At 37.5% G+C, this 25916-nt stretch overlaps 1 protein-coding gene across 1 annotated transcript; it reads left to right on the top strand.

The window, feature by feature from the left end:
- The first annotated feature begins 2421 nt into the window (after positions 1–2421).
- On the top strand, positions 2422–25916 carry coro6 (coronin 6). The gene is made up of 12 exons (XM_077195493.1): positions 2422–2506; positions 2868–3041; positions 5897–6096; positions 10704–10826; positions 18710–18839; positions 18970–19148; positions 20364–20483; positions 20893–20997; positions 21074–21219; positions 22661–22718; positions 22860–23087; positions 23952–25916. Exons 3-12 carry the CDS (start codon positions 5899–5901, stop codon positions 24072–24074), a joined length of 1410 nt encoding a protein of 469 aa, XP_077051608.1. The 5' UTR covers positions 2422–2506; positions 2868–3041; positions 5897–5898; the 3' UTR covers positions 24075–25916.

Raw genomic sequence — 25916 nt, 5'->3', positions numbered from 1 at the left:
AAAGAATAATTTACACTAATTCCAAGTTCGCTGTTGAGATTAAAAAAAAGTTTGTAACGTTAGGTGTTTGTCAGATAACGTTAAGTAAGTTATGAATGAGCATTTTACAAACCAGCAGAGCCAAACAGCGTTGTCATTTGTTTACTTCCTTGCTACAACGTACAATTAACAATACGAACTATTACAGGAAAACACATCTACGAAAAATAAATCATACTTACAGGTTGTGGCCCGTAAACAAAAGCTTCTGTTTTTAAAGTTGGAACTGCTCCATCTTTCAGGACAAGCCGATGTGCGAATCCTGCATTGAACTCGTGAAGATTGTGGAAGCTTTCCTCCGTAAAATGTTCAGCACAGAGAGTGAGATTTGGGTCATAATTATAAAAATGTAAAAATACATTTAACCATTGATCCCTAACTCCCTCGTCCCTAGGAAGGCTGAACAGCGTTTCGACGACATTGCGACAACTCATCTCCAAAACAGCAATATAAAATGGCCTCGTCCCGCTTATTAAGTATTCTCGGAGGAGGGGTTTATGTAAATAATGGGATTTACTGATGTAAGCAACCCCGGAGGAATGTCATGTAGTCCAAAACCGTCTGTTTGCTGTAGTCCTTAGAAATTTAATTTTTTAAAAGCAAATATCTCCTTTTGCTTTGAACTTTGAGAGCTGCAACTTTGCAGATGTTGTTTATGCTCAAACAGCAACATTACACACTAGCTAAAGTTAGAAAAGTGAAATCGCGTTTTACCACCCCTTTAAATGCATTTGTCAAGTATCTGTCCTTTATCTGAGTATTTTTATTTTGTGTTTACTTCTTAGGTGGCGCATTGCTGCCACATACCATTTTTTTCCACTCAATTATGTCGAAATAACGAGATGTTATTTAGTTTTAACTACATCTTTTCTCGTAATAACGAGATGTTATGTCATTAAAACGAGATATTTTCTAGGCCTAATAAGGACATAGGCCTATGCCTGCAAGTTAACGCAGATGAACCGGCGAACATTCAACAGACTTTAATAATAAAATAAACAAATACAAAACGAAAGTAGAGGCAGCATACAGTAAAACAAAAACAAACAACAAAATAAATCCAGGCCTGATCCTCTCTCGTACTTGACAGTTGTCGCCATAGACATCATAGACGCCCTATCGACCGCTACTGCCTATTGGCGCGGACGAGCCGTGGAGCCACCATCTTAAACCGGTCACCCGCTCCGCTCAGTGTAATCTGTTTGGCAGGTGCAATGAGCTGCCAGCGCATTTAATGAATCATATCTCACTGAATACCAAACTGATTTTCACGCAGGTTTTTTTGCTGCAAAGGTCATACATGAAGCTACGATACAGGACATATTGAATATTTTGTTCACAAAATATAACCAATAGTACAGTAATGTTAAATGTTAAATCTTACTTGTGAAAAGTAATCCCTGAGGGATGGTCCGCCGATTTGAGCAGGAATATGCTGCACAGTGCTTTGGCATCTACTGCTGCTATGCAACGCAAATAGGAGTATGACCGGTTTAAGATGGCGGCCGCATTTCTTGCGCCACAGCGGCCAATAGGGCATCTAGTCTCTATATGATATCTATGGTTTTCGCCCCTCCTTTTATGCTTCTGCTCCTCCATGAGAGATACGAGACCGGTGTGTCGCGCAGGTGTCGCTCATCATCAATCACGCCACCAGCTTGCGCCGTTCTCTCACGGCCCTCTACCTCGTTCTGCTCGCCACAATGACTTTATCCACATAACATTTATATAGCCTATCATGCCTTTATCATACTTCCACATTCGAAAAGCAGAAGCAAATAGTTGCAGCCGCCAATACAGGACATCATATCGCTTAACGTGAAAAACGCTTGTACGTGGCTTAATGTAGCTTCTAAGACAGAATGTTAAAAGATCAAATTCTGTACACACCTTATTAATAAAGCATACTGAATAGCAGATGAGCCCAGAATATGAACACATTGCGAAACCCCTTATTATAAAGAAAACGCTTAATGTAACTTAATAGGCTACTAAGACAGTTATATTAAAAGATCAAATTCTGTAGGCTACACATCTTATTAATAAACCATACTATGTACAGAAAAGCAGACGAGACCAGAATATGAACGCAACGCATTTAATTAGCTACACGTTAAGCGTTTTCCTCCCATAGAAAACGTTATTATAAAGAAAACACTTAATGTGGCTTTCTATGGGAGGATGGCATTGCGGTTTCCACAAAAAATAGGCTACTTTAAATGGTATTCAATGCAAAACAAAAACAAAAAATTTAAGTAGCCTATAAAATAAACATAAATTATTGTGGCATTAATTAGCCCACAAAAAAACAAAAGCATGATAGACTATACATTGTATGGATAAAGGCATATTTTGCACATGACTACACATGTTCTTATTAAGCCTGACTCAAGTCTCAAAATGAGCCAAGAATGAAGAATGGGAGATCCTCTGAGCTTGAGTGTGCGATCAACTGATGCCACGAAAAGTGACTTATTCCGAAACTTAGGATTTATTATTGTATAATTGTATTATTGTAAAATCCTATTTACATAGGCCAATAATAACTGCAGTTGTTTTTGACTATCTGCTGCAAAAGGGCAGCTGTTTGTATGTGGACATGTCAACATTTGTCAACACACATTTAAACACATTTTGGTTTTCCTTATTTCATATGTAGCCTAATATATAGGCTATAACAATAAGTAAAAACAAAATGCGTGTATATGTGTTGTCAAACTGGCTTGCCATACATAGCCTAAACATCCCGTCTGTGCACTTATCCAGTCCCCCCAATCCATCTCTCTCTCTCTCTCTCTCTCTCTCTCTCTCTCTCTCTCGATGTTCAGAAACAACTAGTGAGGACGAACTCCTTCTAGTTCTGCGGGTCTGTAGCAAGTTTGTGAGCTGGAATAAACGAGACGCTTCTAAAAGCACAACGTCCAGAGGAGCCGTTAACCGCCTCGTGAAAGGGGGAGAGCAAATTTAAAGACAGCATCAGCGAATATTCCCCAAAGACCGAGGTAAGTGATTCATTTGATTGACAGTTATGCAGTTCCTCGCGATGGAATGCTGCATTGTGACGACACGCGCGTTGTCTAGTTTTGTAAAGTTCTATTCTGTTATAGTTACGTACAGGCTGTGACATCATCATAACATATCAGTGCAGCACGTTCTGCTTGATCATTGAGCTAATGTAGGAATATATTTAAAGGCCAGGTGTGCGCGGAATAGCTGAGGCGGTAGCCTATACACTGACATTGGCATATTTTCATTCTGTCCCTTTGTAAATTTGGAAGGATCTTGTCTGGAGGGGACAGAGTGGGAGACACATGGTTAGTTTGGCATGACTATATTTGGAAAATGACCGTGTCTGAAGACAGTGAGAGGGCCTTCTCACATGGGACACACTGTTGTGTGGTTTAAAGATACTGCATTCTGAAGGGGGTTTAACAATTTTATGTGGTGTAGTATCAGTGTCAATCACGTTTAATTATGTGTCTCAAACTTTGCATGCTGCTGTTACAACTTACACCTAAAGCCAGTTGAAAACATGGATGTTTTAAATTATGAACATGACTTGTGGTAATCATTCAGATATGCTTATTCAACATAACTATTGTCATCCCACCTAGAATTTAATTCAAAATTGTTAACCTATGGCAAATGTTTTAATTAAAAACAGCCAAAATTGGAAACAAATATCAAATATATATTAAAATGATATACTAAAAGTTCTAAAAACACAGCAATACCTGTCTGGTCATCTACTTTGTGGAATCAGATTATACCAGTTCTGTTCTGTAAAAGCTAACATGTAAATCTTTTATCAAAGGCTTTTCATAATTTGCTGGTTGATTAACATGATTGTACATCATTGTCAGCACTGATTGCAATCAGAATAAATAAAAGGCTGGATTTAATCGTAAGAACTCAAAATAACACTTCTCAGAATACTGGATACAAAAACACGTAAAACAGAACATACAATGCAGTGCTGGTCCTAGACTTCTGGGGGCCCTAAGCATTACCTTTTCAGTGCGTTCATAAAAACCCCAAAATGACCCTCAATCTCTTAATCTGTTCTTTCAGAGCAGTTTCACTGAAAGTGAGTTGAAACAGTCAGCAGGCTAATTTTTAAAATGACAAATAATATGACAAATACAAAAGAAAAAAATTATTAAATTAACTAAAGTTAATCAGTGAAGAGCAGTGAATGATTCTCTCATTCACTTTCCGAACTGTTTATGTTCACTCAAGATATAGACTTACTGACTGCGTTTAAGTGAAAACTCACCAAGGCGGACATTTTGACCTATTTTTGTGTGTATTTGTCTGTTTAAACACACGCCCAAAGCCCAATGTAGCATATTCTTGTCCATGCTCTCTCCGTTTCGGACAGTGTCTTTTTCGTTTTTTTTTTTTTTTGTGTGTCATACACGTCCAACAGGAGACTGTATATTACGACAGTCACATTACAGGATTAATCGCACAGCAATCGTCATTAAATCATTTCTGAGAGTAAAGGGGCCCCCTGGTTGTTAGGAGATCTAAGCAACTTTGCGTATTGGGAGGACCAGCACTGAGACAATGAACTGAACAAACTCAGGGTTTAAATAACACGTCAAACTAATCAATGAAATAGAGAACAGGTGTTCTTCATCAATGAAAAACCATGGTAACCAAACTCAAACACAGGAAACTGAACTAAAACAAGAGCAAAACCCACCCAAAACAGACAGAATGGTCTGTAACAATCATATTATTAATCAATTTTACTTTCTTACCTCAGAATTGTTTTTGTTTTCTTTCCTGTGAATCCTGTAAGCTAACTTCTGCTGTCACTGCTGGTGAGTCAAACATAATAGTTATTTCATCCCAGTGACTAATTTCTCATTGGTTAAACTGATGGGGTTATCATTCAGTCGGTGTTAAAACACTCCAATGTCCCATCCATGCCCAGACATGACTTGTTAACTATTGTTCAGTAGGGGGTATTTAGGGTACCTTTGGGTTGATGATGTGGAATGTGTGTTTGTTTATGTCAATGATCTGTTGAAACTTCCACAAATAGTACTCTCTCCTATGACAACTAGGGAAAAAATTGGGATTTTAAAAGAAAAGATAACTACAGTGTACAGTAATATGTTTATCATAGTTATTCCTATCTCCTTAATATTTCCTCATAATTATTCTTAAATTATTATTATTGTTATTAATAACTTTACCAATGTGTTCAATGTTAATATGAGTAATGCTGTATTACTGTAATCTTAATACGAAGCTGTGTATTTAAAACTTTAAACAGGCCAGTGTTTGAGGAGGACCAAATAATGTATCTTAATGACATTATTAAAGCATTATTAAATTTGTTTATTTTACTGTCATTGACATGATGCACTATTTAAATAAAATATTACAATATCATGATAATTACTATCATATATATATATATATATATATATATATATATATATATACGTTTTAATATAAAAAAATCACAACATACAGGTTTATAGGTTAGTGTCTCATCAGCCACACATTTCTAATTTATGCTGTACTAACCTTATAGTTGCAGTATACTTGTAACTTGGCAAAAATATGTTCCATAAACTCACATTTAAAAAAAATTCCAGCATGTATTTTAATGACATATTAAAATGAGGAAATAAACAACAGACAATAGTCAACACAAACAAATAACAGTGTGATAGTGATTCCTGAGCAGCTTTACTATGAAGTGTCGTCAAAATAATAAATATTGAATGTATTATAAAGGCTATTTCATTACATATATTTTTTTTTTTTACTTTTTTTCTCACATATACACATAGCCTATATTATACAACCTTCTTACACCCTTCTCTGTTTTTCACAGCCATGAGTCGCAGCATTGTGCGCCAGAGTAAGTTCCGGCATGTTTTTGGGCAGGCGGTGAAGACGGATCAAGGTTATGATGATATTCGGGTTTCCAAAGTGACATGGGACAGCTCTTTCTGTGCAGTTAACCCAAAGTTTATGGCAGTTATAGTGGAATCCAGTGGCGGCGGAGCATTTCTTGTCCTTCCTCTCTCAAAGGTAAGTGGCTTGAGGAGAGAACTACCAGAACATGTAAAGTTCAGGGCTCTGCTTTGTCTTTAGAGGTAGTGCATTGTCTGTTATCTGTTGTCCTAAATATAATGGAATTTATACATGTTATATGTAACCTTTGTCGGTCACACTTCATTTTGACGGTCAATTTTAGACATTCTACTACCTAAAAGTAACTTTGCAACTACATGCCAAATAACTCTTTTTAGAGTATTAGTAAACTGTCTGCTTAATATCTGCTAACATTTTATTTTGATGGTCCCCCAACAGACATTCAATTGACTATCTACTGTCAACTTATTCTACTAACCCACACCCTAACCTAAAACTCTACTACAGTCTACTAATACTCTGAGAGTTAGTTGACATGTTACAAAGTTACTTATAGTGAGTAGAATGTCTAAAGTGAACCATCGAAATAAAATGTAACCACTTTATCTATTCTTTTATTTTCATGGGACTATATTTATGGGTATGTTTGTTCAAGAGTCTCAACCGTGGCTCATGTTAAGGGTGCCCATCCCCCACAGGGCTTCCATTTCACCCTCATAGAGCCAAAGGTTTGGATCCCATGGAAACAGGGTACATAACTTGCATATGTTGTCTGAAACTACTTCTGTGACATACTGCAGCTGAGTTTAGAGATAAGCATTTGTGAGTTGATGTAATCCCTACATGCCTTGCCATCTCTTCTTATCTGTTGAACTTTAGCAGCTTGCATTGCAATATCAGCAAAGCAATGGAAATCATTATGCCAATATGAAGATCTTATGTCCATGTATCTTATAATCTGTAATATTTTATCACAAATACTGATGGAACTATGAAAAAAGTAATTTTTTTAATCAGTATCAGATTTCTAATACAGTTTATTAAAGGGTTAGTTCACCCAAAAAATGAAAATTCTGTCATTAATTACTTCATCTACTCACTCTTCAGAACACAAATGAAGATAATTTTAATTAAATCTGAGAGCTATCTGTCCCTCCATTGAAAGCCTACGCAACTACCATTTTTAAACCCCAGAAAGGTAGTGAAAGTAATCCATGTGACTCCAGTGGTTTAACATCAATATTATGGAGTGGCGCGAGTGCTTTGTTTGGAAAAAAAGTTTTTTTCCCCCCAAAAAACAAACAAACATAATTTACCACTACAAAAAAAATGTTAATATTAATCGACAAAATACTAATCTCCAAGGCACGTTTATGCATCAACGGCTGCTCTCGCGTGTCTACTCTCAATGTCTGCTCTCAACATCTGCTCTCATGTTTCAGAACCTCTGAAATCTGCCGGTTTCTTCAGAATGCACCCATACTTATTTCTACCTTCTGTAAAACTCATCATTAAACTGACACTTGTAAGCATATGGTGGTCCTATTGGGATTTCAGAGGTGGTTTCACAGTGGTTTCAAAAAGTATTTGGACACACAAAATGCCTAAATGTCATTACATTAGTTCATTGTTTAAGACCATGACTCGTGTAATTTTGTAGCACAAAACAATTTATAACAATTTAAATAAATAAAAATAAATACATACATTGATATATTTCCCATAAATTAAAAACAATATTTGTATGATCTTTTTTTTTTCTGTGTTGACTAGTTGAGCTTGATGAACACAGCTGTCCTAGGTGACATAATTTTAATAATCTTTAATTTATTATTGGGGGAAATTATGCTGTGTCAGGGCTGCAAGCCAAAATATGGGATGCAGCTAAAGGGTGTCACATTCACCACCGTCTTCGTCTGTGTCTTCACTACACTTCCCAGCATCTCCTGTCATCATCACCTGCACCTACGCCTCATCACCCTCATCATCATCACCGTCACCTGTTGTCCTTGTCATTATCTGTGTATTTAAGTTCCCCTCTCACGCTTGTCTTGGCTCGTTATTGTTTGTGTACTAGCACACTGTTCTGTTGATTTTGGATCTTTGGAATAAAGCCTTGCTATTTTGTATCTCCGCCTACCGTCATGTTCTTCATTCACCCACGGACATTACAAAGGGATTACAAAATACATTATTGTTCAACATTTCAATAAATCTTTTTTTTAAGAAAGGAATTAATTTTTATTTAGCAATGAAAGTTATCAAAAGTTACAGTTCATAAATGTATAATATTACCAAATATTTATATTTCAAATAAATGGATTTCACAGGTACATTGGAAGTTTGGACACTTAATATTGCCTAAATGTCATTACATTAGAGAACACTTGTCTACCTGTGTGGCCAGTACCTGACACTTGTCCTGTTTATTTAAGAATCAGCAAAAGGGTTACATAAATCAAATGTATTATGAAACAAAAGGCAAAAAAATATTTTGTTCAGTTTAGTCCTATTTGGTGTCTACTTTGCGCTTCTTGACTTGTCTCTTGAGCATCTCTTGTCTCTGTCCGGCAACAGTGAAATTGCTTGCTGTGCTCGTCGTTAACTTCTCTGCAGCTCAGTGGAAAAAAATCTAGATCAAAAAATGTATATTTATTGACATTTTGCAACCAAAAGGCTTTTGTATGCCTTGAGAAGGTTTTCAACCAACAACCTGTAGTTGTCTGCTTTGTTGTTTCTGAGAAAATATATTTTTTCTACTATATACTTTTCATGCCATCATTTCATGGTCAAATGCATAATCTCGAAGAAGTTCACGAATCTGAGGACCAACAAAGATACCTTCCTTTATCTTGGCTTCACTTAAGCTTGGAAATTTTCCACTGAGGTACTTGAAAGCTGCTGGTGTTTCTTCCATGGCCTTGACAAAGTTCTTCATCAGACCCAGCTTGATGTGTAAGGGTCCTTGATTTAACAAGTGTTGGATACTGAACACATTTTCTCCCATGTTTCAATGACTATCGGAGTGGCCAATATTTCATGATGTAATGGGAATCTCTTGCACGACTATCCCATTCGCAGAGAAAACAGCAGTACTTTGTGTATTCAGTCTGCAGACCAAGCAAGAGAGCACCAACCTTTAAATCGCCACAAAGTTGCTACTGATGTCGGTCAGTTTATCTGATAAGATAATCAGGACTTGCCGGAAGGGTAGAATTGGGACCCAAATAGGGCCCAGTATAATGAATTGGGCTTCAAAATACTTTTGAAGTAGGTTACACGATAAAACATGTAGGACTACTCATGTGGAGATTAAAACATCTTACATTATTTCTAGTTGTTCTTAATGCATTTGCAATCTTTGTCAGATGACTCAAAGTCAAACAAAATATATTGATCCACAGCACTGTATCACATCGGTAGGTCCATTTTTTTAAGTTTGTCTTGATTCTCTAAGGGTCCATCAGTTAATGCCCTTTAGTGTAGCCTCTCTGCCGAGTCACGAGCATATATCAGCAGGCCTGGATAGACACGCTATAAATACCCAGCTAGCCATCTCCCCTGTGCTCAGTCTCAGGCAGGCCAAAAGAAAAACTCTCTTTTCAACGCCTCATCACAGGGTTATAAATACACACCAGGAGTATGAGGATGGGATTTACTGGAGTGGGAGCAGCCGAACACAGAGCCAACACGTGCTTACATTAGCTCAACACGAATAACAAAATAACATCAAAGGTACATCAGAATCCCTATAGAGTTACTAGAATTCCTTATAGAATAATAGCAGTTTAGAAATATGCTATAGGCGCTTTCCAAAATAAGGGTGGAAAAATAAATGAAGAATTTTTGTGTGTTTCAGTTAAAGGTGGAGCTTAACCTTTAAAAATAGTATAAATATAAAATAGTTATTAATAGAGCTGTTTTATTGTCTATTTATTTAGCAAAACGGTAAAACAAAACTTGGGATACATTTGCATGTTTTAAATGTTTAAAACCCTGATTTGTGTGATTTTGTACCACTAAATATTAAACTTTGGTAACAGGGTTGAATAGTTGAGCTTGACTAACACAGGCTTCAAATTCTGTAAAATTTTAGAAAATGAGCAGGGCTGTAGAAAGGGGCCAAATTAAATTACTTCCTGAATCCTGTGTGTCACAGTTATAATAATCTTTCATTTATTGATGGGGGGAAATTATGCTGTGACAGGGCTGCATGCCAAATGTGGGACGCAGCTAAAAGTTTTTAGCTGTATACAATACACTACTGTTCAAAAGTTTGGGGTCAGTAAGATTTTATTTGAAAGAAATGAATACTTTTCTTTAGCAAGGATGCATTAAATTGATCAAAAGTGACAGTAAATAAATTTATGTTAAGAAAGAAAAGAATCATGAAAAAAATATATCATGGTTTCCAAAAAAAACCTTTCAATGTTTTTGACATTGATAATAACAAGAAATGTTTCATGAGCACCAAAATAATATTTTTTTCTCCCCATATCAGCATATCAGAATGATTTCTTAAGGATCATGTGACACTGAAGACTGGAGTAATGATGCTGAATATTTAGCTTTGCCATCACAGGAATTTTTTATTTTTTAAATACATTAAAATATAAAATAGTTATTTTAAATGTAATAATATTTCACAATATTACTTTTTTTTACTGTATTTTTCATCAAATAAATGCAGCCTTGGTGAGCAAAAGAGACTTCTTTGAAGAACAAGTCTTAACATTATTGTTCCTTGTTTTTCTATGCTATAGATGGGTCGAGTGGACAAAAACTACCCTCTAGTGGTTGGACACTCAGGGCCTGTTCTGGACATTGACTGGTGTCCTCACAATGACAACATCCTGGCCAGCTGCTCTGAAGACACCACTTCCATGGTAATCATCATGACATTCATAAACATCTCCACTAGCCTTGTAGTCATAAACATGTTTCAGTTGCCTTTTTTTAAAGCATGTCTCCATATACCTGCTCACACTGGAGGGAAAGATCACATTGACTGTCAATAGTGTTAATATGAAGGGTGATGACTGGAGTTAACGGTCAAGGCATGGGACAGGAGCTGGTATTTATAAACACATGTTAGAAGGGAGTGCTTAGCCAGAAACCTGTTCTCAAATAAGCCAGTAGTAATGACAGACAAGGAAAGATGGGCCTGAGGTGTCTATAGGGATGAGTCATTTAATTTTGGAACATGTGCATGTCCTCATGCTCAAACACTTCTGTATATAGTGACCCTATAAAGTATTTGAGCACTTATGCTGCATTCACGCGATGTCGTAATTACCATAATGACGTTCTACTCAGAGCTGTTGACGTCTTTGTACTGGGAATTATGCATTTCTGTGGTAACACATAGTCATGTGGTACAGTAGGAGCTCTCAGAAAATCCCCAGCTTACAAGTTGTAATTACGAGCCCTTAACGCTTTTTACAAGTTGAATTGCAGAGCGCAAGTTTCTGGATGGCACGTAAGTCTGAAGTAATTTTAGGTAAGAGTTTAGGTAGGAGGGAGCAGAGCTAATGGTTGTTCTGTAGGCAAAAATCAGTGACTTGAATTTGATGCGAATGGCAACTGGCAACCAGTGCAATTTTGTGAGGAGAGGAGTGACGTGTGCTTTCTTCTGCTTGTTAAAGACCACTCTAGCTGAAGCATTTTGGATCAGTTGCAGAAGTTTGACAGTACAAGCTGGAAGACCTGCTAGGAGAGCATTACTATAGTCCAGTCTGGATAGAACAAGTGCTTGGACAAGGAGTTGTGTAGCATGATCTGATAGGAAGGGCCTGATCCTCCTAATGTTGTATAAGGTAAATCTGCAGGACCGGGCAGTTCTAGCAATGTGGTCTGTAAAGTTCAATTGATCATCATTCACAACTCCAAGGTTCCTGGCTGACCTTGATGGAGTTATGGATGACGAACCTAGCTGAATGGAGAAGTTGTGGTGTAGTGTTGTGTTGGCCGGGACCACAAGCAACTCTGTCTTCCCAAGGTTTAGTTAAGGGTGGTGGTCCTTCATCCAGCCAGAAATGTCTGTTAGGCATGCTGAGATGTGAGCAGCAACCATCGGATCATCAAGCTGGAATGAGAGGTAGAGTTGTGTGTCATAAGCGTAGCAGTGATAGGAAAATCCATGTTTCTGAATCACAGATCCTAGTGATGTAATGTAGATGGAGAAGAGAAGTGGTCCATGCACTGAGCCCTGTGGCACCCCAGTAGCTAGATGTTGGGTCTTGCACACCTCACCCTTTCACAATCACAACACTCTGAAGGACCTACCTGAGAGGTAAGACTTGAGCATTGTAGTGCAGTTCCCGAGATGCCCTTCGTCTTTAAAATTGACAGGAGGATTTAGAGTGGGTTTCTTAAGCAGTGGGGTTACCTGAGCCTGCTCAAATGCTGTGGGGAAAAGTACCAGTGTGAAGAGAGGTGTTTATGATGTGGGTAAGTGCGGGTACAACTGAGGATGAAATGTCTTGAAGTAGATTAGTGGGAATATGATCAAGCGGACAGGTCGTAGGGCAATTGGTAAGGAGGAGTTTGGAGACTTCTGCCTCTGAAAGCAGAGAGAAGGAGGGTAGAGTGTTTGTTAGCTGGTAAGATGTGTGTGTCAGTTTGTGGTTTGGTAAATTGGCCACTGATGGTGGTTGTTTTATGCATAAAGAATGTGGCAAAATCGTCAGCTGTTAGGGTTCCTGAAGGAGGAGGAGGAAGGTTGAGAAGAGAGGAGAAGGTTTTGAAAAGCATGTGAAAGTCAGAAGAATTGTTAATTTTGTTGTGATATTAAGTCATTTTAGCAGTAGAGATATTAGCAGAGAAGGAAGAGACGAGGGATTGATAAAGACCAAGGTCAATAGGATCTTTCGGTTTGGGCCACTTCCTCTCTGCACCCCTGAGTTTAGAACAATGTTTGTGAAGAACATCAGATAACCAGGGGGCAGAAGGGGTGGCGTGGGCTGGCCTGGAGGAAAGGGGGCAGAAGTTGTCCAAGCAGGATGTTAAAGTGGAGAAAAGAGTATCAGTTGCACTGTTAGTATCTAGTGTTGAGAGCTGATCAGGTGGAGAGTGTGGATGAGACCAAAGAGGATAGGCGAGAGGGTGAGAGTGAGCGTTGGTTTTGCCAAAAGGTGACCTGTGGAGGAGTGTGTGTTGTGTTCTGAGGCAGGTTGAGGTTGAGAGTGAGGAAGTGATCCGAGGTGTGCAGCGGAGTAACCAATATATGGTCAGTGGAGCAGTAGTGCGTGTAAATAAGATCTAATTGGTTACCTGATTTGTGAGTAGCCGCAGTAGATACTCGTTTGAGGTCGAATGAGGTGAGCAGAGTGTGGAAATCAGCAGTCTGAGGCTTTTCTAGGTGGATGTTTATGAATGACGAGAGGAGTACCATCCTCAGGAAAGGATGAGAGTAGCACATTAAGCTCCTCCAAGAAACTGCCAAATTGACCTGATGGATGATAGAAAACTACAAAATGGATTTTAATAGGTCTAGTGATGGTAATTGAATGTGATTAAAGGTGGTAAAGAATACAATTTTCATTTGTTTGAGATGAGAAGACCAATACCTCCGCCCTTTCCGGTCAGACGAGGGGTGTGTGAGAAAGCAAAGTGTCCTCTGGTTTGATCCAGGTCTCAGTCAGGGCCAATAGGCTGAGACCTGAATGACTAGAAATAGATGTAATTAAATCAGCTGTAAATAAAAGATAATTGGAGTATGTTTTCAACTATTTCAGTCTTTTTACTTTAAAATTTTTAAGTTTAATTCGGTTACTTGCTTGAGTGATTTTTTTTTCAGTCAAGTCAAGTCGAAGTCACCTTTATTTATATAGTGCTTTTTACAATACAGATTGTTTCAAAGCAGCTTTATGGCCAATGAACGAACAGTGTATGATTATGATTTAGGCAGCATTATAGGTCAGAAGTCAGATGGGATCAGAACTTTCACAATATCTATCCAGTTCCATCTGGTTGGGGGTCGGAGTCATCACGCCGGTATGGAATCGAGTTTGTTGAGGTGTCCATGAGGCCTTCACAGGGCTGATGAGGCTGGCACTTCAGGGATGCGTTGTCGTCGTGTCCATGTGATGATCCTTAATCAGATCTGGATATGGCCTGGATCCGGCGGACTGCGGTACCCTTGGGATAAACAGAGAGACTAATATTAGCGTAGACGCCATGCTTCTTATTATGTACAACTACATCAGGATTTATGGAAATGTTCCAGTTCCGGCTGATCTAAACTATGCGGCCTAACATTGAATTATAGAAGTCTATAATGTGTTATGTGTATGCTATGCCAAAGAGATGTGTTTTTAGTCTAGATTTGAACTGACAGACTGTGTCTGCTTCCCGGACCATGTTAGGAAGATTGTTCCAAAGTTTTGGTGCTAAATAGGAAAAGGATCTAGCAGTCGATTTTGATATTTTAGGTATCATCAACTGGCCAGAATTTTGAGATTGTTAAGAGCTCGCTCAAGTACAGGGGAGCTAAACCATTTAGTGCTTTATAAGTAATCAGCAATATTTTAAAATGTATACGATGTTTAAAAGGGAGCCAATGCAGTGTTGACAGAACCGGGCTAACATGGTCATACTTCCTGGTTCTGGTAAGAACTCTAGTGGCTGCATTTTGGACCAACTTTTGTTTATGTATTAAACGTGCAGGGCAACCACCCAGTAGAGCATTACACTAATCTAGCCTTGATGTCATGAACTTATGAACCAATTGTTCTGCATTTTTCATTGAGAGCATATTATGTATTTTAGATATATTTTAAGATGAAAAAATGCAGTTTTACAGATACTAGACACGTGACTTTCAAATGAAAGATTGCTATCAAAGAGCACACCCAGGTTCCTAACCGACGACGAAGACTTGACAGAGCAGCCATCAAGTGTTAGACAGTATTCTAGGTTATTATGTGAGGACGTTTTTTGTCCAATAATTAGAATCTCTGTTTTTTCAGAATTAAGTAGTAGGAAATTACTAGTCATCCAGTTTTTTATATCAGCTATGCATTCAGTTAATTTTGTGGATTGGTAAGTTTCGTCAGGGCATGAAGAAATAAAGAGCTGATTATCATCAGCATAACAGTGAAAACTAATGCCATACTTCCTAATGATATCTCCTAAGGATAGCAGGTACAGAGTGAACAGCAACGGTCCTAGTACTGAGCCTTGTGGTACACCATACTGAACTTTTGACCGATCTCTAAGACATCTCTTCATTTACTGCTACAAACTGATAACAGTCAGATAAGTATGATTTAAACCATGCTAGTGCAATTCCAATAATGGCAACATCATTTTCGAGTCTATTTAAAAGAATGTTGTGGTCAATAGTGTCAAATGCAGCACTAAGATCGAGTAGCAGCACTAATAGAGATACAACCACGATCGAATGATAAGAGCAAATCATTTGTAATTCTAATGAGAGCTGTCTCAGTACTATGATACAGTCTAAATCTTGATTGAAAATTCTCACAGATACCATTTCTTTCTAAAAAGGAACATAGTTGTGAAGATACTGCCTTTTCTAGTAACTTTGACAGAAAAGGTAGATTCGAGATCAGCCTGTAATTGACTAATTCTTTAGGATCAAGTTGCGTTTTTTTAACAAGCGGTTTAATCAGAGCCAGCTTAAAAGTTTTTGGTAGGTATCCTAGTGGCAAAGATGAATTAATGATATTAAGAAGATGATCTATGACCTCTGGAAGCATCTCTTTCAATAGTTTAGTTGGTATAGGGTCTAACATACATGTTGTCGATTTAGATGATTTAACGAGTTTATAAAATTCACCCTCTCCTATAGCAGTGAATTAATCGAATTTTTCGTCAGTGAGACCACACTGATGCAATGTAGTAGACAATGTAGTAGTTGCATAGTTATAATTTTCGCCCTGATATTATCAATCTTAAGTAAAAAAGTTCATGAAGTCATTACTGCTGTGCTGCTTGGAAACAACTGGGCTTCAGTGTATGTCACTGTTCAAAATCAAGACAAACAGGATTTGGACATTGCGCTCAAACTTTAGAAGGACATGTTCATAGTTAAAGGGATGAGTTATACCTGTGTGAACCTGAGGCGAACTCTAGAAGTACGTATTTGCTTGCAGATGTCACTTGGTTTGATATATCTACTGACATTCAGACATTTTGAAATGTGAGTATAAATACTAAAAAGTATTATATAATGTATTGAAAACTGGTATCAGAAGCATTTCCCCAAAGTTGAGCAAAACAATGTAAAGATGTATTATAAAACATTAATGCTATTAGAGCTATTTCATTACACTACATTACAAATGTGAATGGCATGCACTGTATGCACTGTTGTTAGAGGAGGTTAACTGCAGCTGTCATCTGTGCTGGCATTGCTGCTGTGCTCACTGAACACCCAAAGGAATGTTCCCACTAAATATTGCAAACCAATATATATCTATAAGTATACCCAAAAGTTGAATCATGAGGCTGATTATGCTTTTTAACTGTTCTATTATGTTACTTCAGCAAAATTTAAACAAAAAGAATTTACATTATACATATTAAACCGTTGAAGCAGGGGCACATTAATGTATGTTTTTAGCTTTTTTTGCATTTTAATTATTATATTAATAATTATATTCATATACATTTTAATAAAAAGTTCTGTCATTTAACTCTAGATGGCGCAGGCTGATGGGTCCTTTACTCAATCTGCTAGCAATCCCATCATTCTCTATAGGGAACAGCTGATTGGTTTCTGCTGTATCAGTGGCCAATGAGCTCGCTGTTCAACCATTAAATACGTGTTCGCTATAGAAGTGCAGCGTGCTTTTAGAAACCCTCCACCTTCCCCAGCTCCACCTGTATAGATCTGCTACAGGTAATTCATGTACACTATATTGTACTGCAGCAGCATGTCTTGCTTGCTCACAGCAGCGTGTCGTGTATGCACTGGCAGTAGCAAGTCCCGTACAGCAGCAGCGTAGCAGATCTATTCCGCTAAGACCAAACATATCAACATTGTCATATCCAGAGTTGGGTATAACGCGTTACAAAGTAACGCGTTACTGTATAATTACTTTTCGTGGTAACGCAGTAATGTAACTCATTACATTTTAAATGTATGTAATTTGATTACAGTTACTGATGTCAATAAAATTAAGTTACTTGCGTTACAAATGTATTGTTAAGAAAAAAATATTTAGTAAAATGCATTTCTAATCACGTTTGGCCGGTTGCGTCAGCATGCGCTTTAATGTATTACAGGAGAACGCGCTTCATGAGGCACACACACACACGCAGCGCTACACGGTTTGGAGCACAGTCTGGCCGTTTCTCAATAGAAGTAGCCTACGCAAACTTCGGACTTGCGTCCTTGGTAGTTCAGACTTGCCAAGTTCGACTCAGGAGAACGAACTCCCGAGGACGAGAGGGCGCGAGTCCGGTTATTCTGCAAACAGAACAGCGGCGTTCTTGATCGCGTCACTCAGCACGCTTTGGCTACTCCGGTTATCTCTTTATGTAGCTATATTTCAGGCAACAATAAAACGAAATATTGTATAAAGTACAACTCTGCCTCTTTTCGTCAACAATAAAACAAAATATGTTATAAAACACAACTCTGCCTCTTTTCATTTAAAAAAATCGTAAACATATTAATGGCCACACAAATGTGGTTCAGGCAACGCGTACGTTGATTATCTTCACTGCATATATTTATAACATCACGATATATAAAATACAACCCTGCTTCTTTTTATTTTCATTTTAAAAATATGAAACATTATTGATCATTAAAACTGACATTTAACAGAGACAGGCTTGTCATTTTATTTTATTATACATGTACATACAGTGAAGAGAATGTATAGTAAAATAAATATAAAAAATATTCTATATATTTTAAAATATATAAAACAAAATTACACAACCCTGTCTCTTTTTGTTAAATGTCAGTTTTAATGCTCAATAATATCCAGTGTGAAAGTATAAGTAGCCTAAAAGGTATAAGAAGCTGTACACTTAGAAATAAAGCAAACAGTTCAGTCAAGCAGAAGTCAGCTCTCTAATAGGCTACAAAGTTAAAGTCACCTCTCGATGCATCCTGGGTAAAAGGGGCGGATCAGGAACACATCAGGGGTCTTGAACTGGACTTGGCTAGATGTGAACTTTGAATTGGAACAGTACTTGGGCAGCGACTGATGACGTTTCACAAGTCCACAAGAACATATTGAGAAACAGCCCTCTTTTCTGTCTCACATGCGCGCTCTTTCTCACTCGCTCTAGATTTCCGGGAGATTTGAACTAATTTGCGGGCATCAGGGAGCCGCTATCAATATGCGGGAGACTCCCGCAACTTCCAGGAGACTTGGGATGTCTGTATTCTGCAATATTAAATTACGGAAAGAACTGAGTTTCACTTTGTAGTGTATTCTTGTACTTTTAATAGGTTTTCAAAGTAACTTGAAAGTAAAGTAATTAGTAATCTGATCACTTTTTACATGCAGTAATCAGTAATGTAATCAAATTACAATTTTAAAGTAGTAATTAGTAATTTGTATTGATTACTTTTTTTGAGTAACTTACCCAACACTGGTCATATCCACGACCATGCTAACACATGAAAGTTGTCATGACAGAAATAATGTATAATAAGTCATGCAGGTTGCAGGATGATCTAAAAATATTGCAATTAATTATATAAAAAAATATTAAATTCTTGAAAGTTTGCTGAGTACCCCTGGTTGAGAACTATTACTCTAATACATTTGTGTTTACTCAGGTATGGCAGATCCCTGACCACACTCCCTCTCGCCCCATCAGTGAGCCCATTGTTGTGTTGGAGGGTCACTCTAAACGTGTGGGCATCATCAAATGGCACCCAACTGCCCGCAACATACTCCTCACTGCAGGTAAAGATCAGTCTGCATTACTGCCTTAACATCGCACTTTTAACAGATAGACTATTGTATAAAAAATAAGTTTACTTAGTAGTTTTCCCGCCATGCAAGATGGCTTCAATTCAGCGTGCTTGTGTCTCAGGCAGTGATAATCTGATCATCGTATGGAATGTGGGCACTGGAGAACCCTTGATCACAATGGATGACCATCCTGATCTCATCTACAACGTCAGCTGGAACTATAACGGTAGCCTGTTCTGCACAACCTGCAAGGACCGTCGGCTCAGAGTGTGCGATCCCCGGAAAAGCGAGGTGGTGGCCGTAAGTATTATGACATGTATGTATGTAGGAAAACCACAGACCTGTTGGTACTCTTGGACCAGACACATTAAAGGTTTAGTTCACCCAAAAATGAAAATTCTGTCATCATTTACTCACCCTCATGTCGTTCCATACCTGTAAGACTTTCGTTCATCTTTGTAACACAATTTGATGAAATTTGAGAGCTTTCTGTACCTCCGTTGATATGAATCAAGTGGTTTAGTCTAAAATGTTCTGAAGAGATATCGTTTTATATGATGAACTGATTGAATCAACTCACACATCAGTTGTGGATAACGGGGAGCCAATAATTCTCATGTTACGCAGCAAGTTTGAGCTTCTGCAAGAACCAATGAGGTCCAATCTTGTTACGCAGCACGTTTGAGCTTATGCAAGAACCAATGAGGTTCATTCTCGTGTTACGCAGCACGTTTGAGCTTCAGCTATAGGGTTGTTCTCGTGTGTCAAGCAGGTACGGTTAAGCTTGTGTGATTTTAAGTTTATGTTCGCTGATCAATGTTTATATGTGAATAAAAGCCTAAATTAAATATTTTCATCATGTAAAGCAGTCATATAAAGTCTCTTCAGAAAATTTGGACTAAACCACTCAATTGATATATGGGGTGGGCAATCTGACGATTTTATATTGTTATCGATCTTGAAGAATCTTAGAGATTGTGATCTTTAATTTCCTTGTAATAATGTTAAAATACAGCAATGACTGCCTACTAGATGGCTGTGCTGACTGGCCAAATTATATCATGTCTTTAATGCAAGGTGGTGCATTTGAAAAACAATTCAACAGCAGTAGGGCTATGCGATGAATACAATTTTATTTGCGGTTTCGATTTTGGCTTCCAACCATTATGAAAATGTGATAATCAAGATAAAATGATCATTGTGCTGCATGCTGTTCCTTTCCTTAAAAGCGGTATGTTTTCACCCCTCCTTAAAAGCCTAAACTTAACGTCCAAATCAGGCAAATCATGTAACGTGACTGTCCTAAAATGCAGTCTACTGCGGGACATCCTTTATTTTAAAAAGAGTAATTAAAAACGCATTAAACTGCGAAAGAGACCAATCCCCAAGCGCTTTCTGTGCGCACTGCAAGATGGCTTTTTAGGTAAACTATTTCTTTAAGATGTGTAATAAAAACCAGAAATGTCAAGATTAACAGAGATGTGGTGGTTGAAGTGAACTTTTTTTCTCCTGTAGGAAAGACTGGCCCCACATGAGGGGATCCGGCCAATGAGAGCTATTTTTACCAAAGAGGGCAACATTTTCACCACAGGTTTCACCAGGATGAGCCAGAGGGAGCTTGGCCTGTGGGATCCGGTAATGGAGCAAAATTAAAGTGACAGTTATCATCATCATTTACTCACCCTCATGTTGTCCCATAATACTTTGGTTAATCTTCAGAACACAAATTAAGATATTTTCACTGGTAATCAAAACTTGGAAAATGCAAAAACGGTTATAAAGGAGTTGCAAAATGAATCCTTATGAACTGAGCAGTTTAATCCAAACCTTGTGACTTGATACGATTGATGTATATGACGAACAGATATAATTTAGACCTTTATTCACATATAAACACATAAATAGGGCTCATCACATACTGTAAACATGGAAGCTTGTTTTTACCTGTATATGTGATTATCAATTTACCGCTATATGTTTGATTTCACCACCCTGGTTTTCTTTCAAATAACTGATGGTGTTTTTGGAATTTTTGTCATTTTAGACTAATTTTGAAGAGCCCATAGCATTACTGGAGTTGGACACAAGTAATGGAGTTTTATTGCCTTTTTATGATCCAGACACTAACATTGTGTATCTCAGTGGCAAGGTATGACTCCATGTTTCATCTTCATTTGTTATGGTACTCCAGCTGGCACTGTAGCGTTGTCTCTGTGTCTCCTCAGGGTGACAGCAGTATTCGGTATTTTGAGATCACAGAGGAGCCTCCCTATGTTCATTACATCAGCACATTCAGTAGCAAGGAGCCACAGAGAGGAATGGGCTTCATGCCCAAGAGAGGAGTGGATGTCACCAAGTGTGAGATTGCCAGGTCAGTTTGCATGATTATACTTGTTGATTTGGATTATTGATCCATTTATATGTGTTAGTTGAGTTAAAGGGATAGTTCACCCCCCAAAAAAGAGAAAATTCTGTCATTAATTACTCGCGTTAATGTCGTTCTAAACATGTAAGACTTTCGTTCATCATGAAGATCTTTTTGATTAAATCTGAAAGCTTTCTGTCCATCCATTGACAGTCTACGCAACTACCACTTTGATGCTTAAAAAAAGTTCATAAAGAGATCGTAAAACTAATCCATATGAATTGAGTGGTTAAGTCCAAACTTTCAGAAGAGACTCGATCGCTTTATATGATGAACAGTTTGAATTTAGGCTTTTATTCAAATTCATCAACTCACACATCAGATCTGGCAAACAGAAGCTCAAGAATGTTCACTTGACGTGCGAGAGCCAATGAGGTTCATTCTCGCACGCCAGGCAGGTTCAATTGAGCTTCTGTTTATGTTCACTGATCAATGTTTAAATGTAAATATAAGCCTAAATTAATTCTGTTCATCATATAAAGCGATCGAATCTCTTCAGAAATTTGGACAAAACCGCTCAATTCATATGGATTAGTATTACGATCACTTTATAAACTTTTTGAATAGTCAAAGTTGTAGTTGCGTAGCAGTCAATGGAGGGACAGAAATCTCTCAGATTTCATTAAAAAAAACTTCATTTGTGTTCTGAAGATAAACGAAAGTCTTATGAGTCTTACATGAAGTGAGTAATTAATGACAGAATTTTAGTTTTTGTGTGAACTGTCCCTTTAATATATGGTATATTCAAATACCTTATGCTTACATTATCATTAAAAAGTTTTAAATCAATATCATTTAAAATAATATAAATAATTTGATCAAAAGTGACAGTAAAGGCATTTATGTTACCAACGTATTCTATTTCAAATAAATGCTATTCTTTTGAACTTTCTATTCAGAAAAGAATCCTGAACAAAATTACTGTTTACACAAAAACATTAAGCTCCACAACTATTTTCAAAATTGATAATAAGAAATATTACTTGAGCAGCAAATCAGCATATCAGAATGATTTAAAGGATCAAAATTTTGGAAATTTAGAGACATATCAAACTAGAAAACAGTTATTTTAAATTGTAATAATATTTACAAATAAATGCAGCTTTGATGAACATAATAGACAGCTGTAGAAAACATTAAAACTCTTACAGACCCCAAACTTTTAAATGGTAGTGTACTTCATGCGTTTTTGATGTAAGGCTTAGTACTTGGTCTCATTCTGGTCTTTAACTTATCTGAGTTTGAAAGGATTTTGCTCAATATAAAACTAAAATGGACTCTTTTTTCATCAATACTCATTTTGTGTGTTCTTGTGCACAATTCATCAATGCATTATTCTAAACGTTCACATGCATCATTTGTGCACCTTTTCCTTTTCATCTTATAGATTATATAAACTCCATGAGAGAAAGTGTGAGCCTATCATGATGACAGTGCCCAGAAAGGTAAGCACTTGCTCATTGTTAAGGGTCGTTTTAATTCTGAAAAAAGTGACTATGAGTAGAACCCCTACAAAACAGAAGTATTGGAAACAAAAGTAGGTTACTGATGATGAAATCGTCGACTCTTTCTCTTTATGATTCCAGTCGGACCTGTTCCAGGATGATCTGTACCCAGACACAGCAGGCCCAGATCCGGCTCTGGAACCTGAAGAATGGATGGTTGGACGAGACGCCGACCCTATACTAGTGTCCATGAGGGATGGCTATGTTCCTCCAAAGAGCAGAGAGCTAAAGGTGGCTAAAAAGAACGTTTTAGACACCAGACCTGCAACACGTAGAAGCATGTCGGCTGTAGATGGAAGCAGTTTGCCAGTGAGTAGAATATCTTGCTTAATCTTGGTCTTAAAATGTCTCTTTCGTGGCTTTTGTTCCTTCACCACATGTTTTTATCAACAGTTCTTTAAAAGCAAATAAGGCTGGGAATCTTATTCAGAACCGAGCAAAAAAAAATCATACCAGCGTAACACCATTGGTTCACATAACAGTGTTTTCTGTTAAAGCTTATATATTATTATGACTAAATTATATAATTAAAAAAATGGACAGTTTTTTTCATTACATTGTCCATGCAACAACAAAAACATTTAATGTATCAGTTTAAGGGTACACATCAATGTACTAAAAATAAAAAAACATTTCCTTCGCATTTTTCACATAAAGCCGTCAACATTGTCAAAACGGTCTCCGTTCACATGGATCCACGAAAACGATTAAAAACGCTGTATTCTGCTGCCAGGCCAGTAGGTGGTGACGTCACTTTGTAAAGAAAAAGACTGAACACGTAATTTGCATGCGCACGACGTCACCATTTTCACAAATTCACGTTTTTAGTTTAAATGGAGATTATCTATATATCTGTACAATATAGTAATGCTATAATATAGTTCGGATCAGTTTTTTTTTTAAATCAAATTCGGTACTTCCTTGATTTCTATGAATCGTAAAAGATGCATTAAAGTGTGATCTCAATCAGAATCATTCAAATCTTTCCGATTCCCATCCCTAGAAGCTAAGCATATCTTTCCATTTCCTGATTCAGTTTGTCCTTGACTTCCTCTTGCTTTTTTCCTCTCTTTTTTGCTCTTATTCATTCTCCTTCCATCACTCTTCCTTTCTATTTCCTCATCTGTTATCCTTTCTTTCTCCGCTTTCTCTTCAAATCTTTTCAAACTCTAGCCGCAGTTGTTGGAGAAGCTTGTTGAGGAGATCCAAAATCTGAAGGCCACAGTTCTCTCTCAGGAGAAGCGAATCTGTGACTTGGAGAATAAGCTCTCCAAGTACACTAATGGCACAGTCTGAATAAAACTAACTCATCCTGTGTGCACTGTCCAATTCACTGCTAACTCTCACAGCTAAAGTATGAGCACAGATAGGCCAAGCCACCTCATCTCACCCCAGCTATGATTTAGTTTTATCAACACTGTAACTACAGTTCAAGTGGCTGTACTGCTACTTGATTTCACAGGCTCTTATAGTAGGTACATTTTGGAGCATTAGGCGATTTAATTTAGCAAAGGCACTTATAATTCTTTCCTGATGCTTTGTATTAACATTGTTAATATTGCGTAGTAGTACACAGTATTAGCTATATTCCTTAAATGCTTAAGGAATCATATCAGGAACCATTTTTGTCAGCTATGTAAAGGGTAGGCAAGACCACCTTCATTTTAGGACTTCCAAATCCTTGTATGCACTTACCGGTTTTTAACCTTGAAACGCTGACAAAGAATGACAGAAGAAATGTAGCTGCAGCGAGTAACAGCCACAGTGTCTTTGGTTGTCTCTGTGTGAACATACCTCATTGTAAAGACCAGAACTTGGGATCAGATGGTAGCATATGTAACTCTTATTTAGTCAGCTCTGGCCAAATAACATCTATGGCATGACTATGGGCAAATTCCATTCGGAAGTGAGCATCCCTATTCACTTCGAAGGGCAGAACATGACAATGAAAGATTAAATCACTTCCTTGAAGTGACCTTTGCATGTTTCCTTCGCTAACTGACCTGTGGAAGGGCCCTTTGTGAAGGGATTCAGTTGTTCACTTTCTTTTGGAATGTGCCTACAAATGGTGTCCCCTTCTCATACTGCCCTTCAAGGGTGCAAAAACGCCTTTTGGAATTAGCCAAAAAAAGAATAGGTCAGGACAGTAATAATGAGCGCAGTAAGAGTTCTGCACATCCCTTCCTGCCATTTCATCGGAAAGGAACGGTGCACCCAAAAATCTAAATTCTGTCAGGATTTACTCACCCTCATGTTGTTCCAAATTATAATGTTCACTTTTCAGTAAAATATAAAATAAGTTTTGTAGAATGTCTAAGCTGCTCTTCTCCACACAATGAATGTAAATGATTACCAGGGCTGTTGAGCTCCAAAAATAAAAAAAGCACAAAAAATGTAGCATAAAAGTGGCTAATATGACTCATGCACTATATATTACAAGTGCTCTGAAGCCTTATACGATTGCTTTGTGTGAGGAACAAACATGGCACAAGATGCATCATGCCATCATTTTGATCTATAAACTATATATAGACCATAACTTCAGAAGAATTGGAATTGTAGGACAATTGTAGTGCATTGTATTAGTATTATACAGTTTTTTTTCTCCTTTGTGAAGCTTGACAGCATCAAGACACAATAACAGTTATTGTATTGAAAAACAGCCTGAACATTATGCTAAAACTCTACTAAAATCAGGTGGGATTTAAAAGACATGAAGGAAAGTAAGTGAGAACAGAATCTTAATTTTCCTTACTGTTTCTTAAGGCAGATGCAGGTTGCTCATGGGCAAATCTTTGTTTGCAGATATCAAATCTTATAAATCCAAGTATAATGATTTGACAAAGAAAGCAAAAGAATGTTAGTATAGACAGCATGTCTCCATTTGTCCCTCTTCTGTAAGAAGTGCTTGCATTATTGATTCTTAAATAGCTACTAACCTCTCACTCTACACGCCTCTGCCTTTCCAGCTTTGACCAACAGAACTAAAACTCATGTGGCTTCTGTTTAACATTTCAAAATGTAAATATTATTCTAGGGGGGGAAAACATCAAAATATTAAAACCAAAGACATTGTTTTGTTTTATGTAGAGGATCCTTTGAGTATTGTAGTTTGAATAAAACCCTTTTTGTACAAAA

The sequence above is a fragment of the Siphateles boraxobius genome, unplaced genomic scaffold (assembly GCF_051911475.1).
Source record: "Siphateles boraxobius isolate OS27281-9 unplaced genomic scaffold, OSU_SipBor_1 11, whole genome shotgun sequence".
NCBI classification, from domain to species: Eukaryota; Metazoa; Chordata; class Actinopteri; order Cypriniformes; family Leuciscidae; genus Siphateles; species Siphateles boraxobius.
The sequence above is the reverse complement of the archived record's forward strand: the minus strand, read 5'-3'. Positions and strand labels throughout refer to the sequence as shown.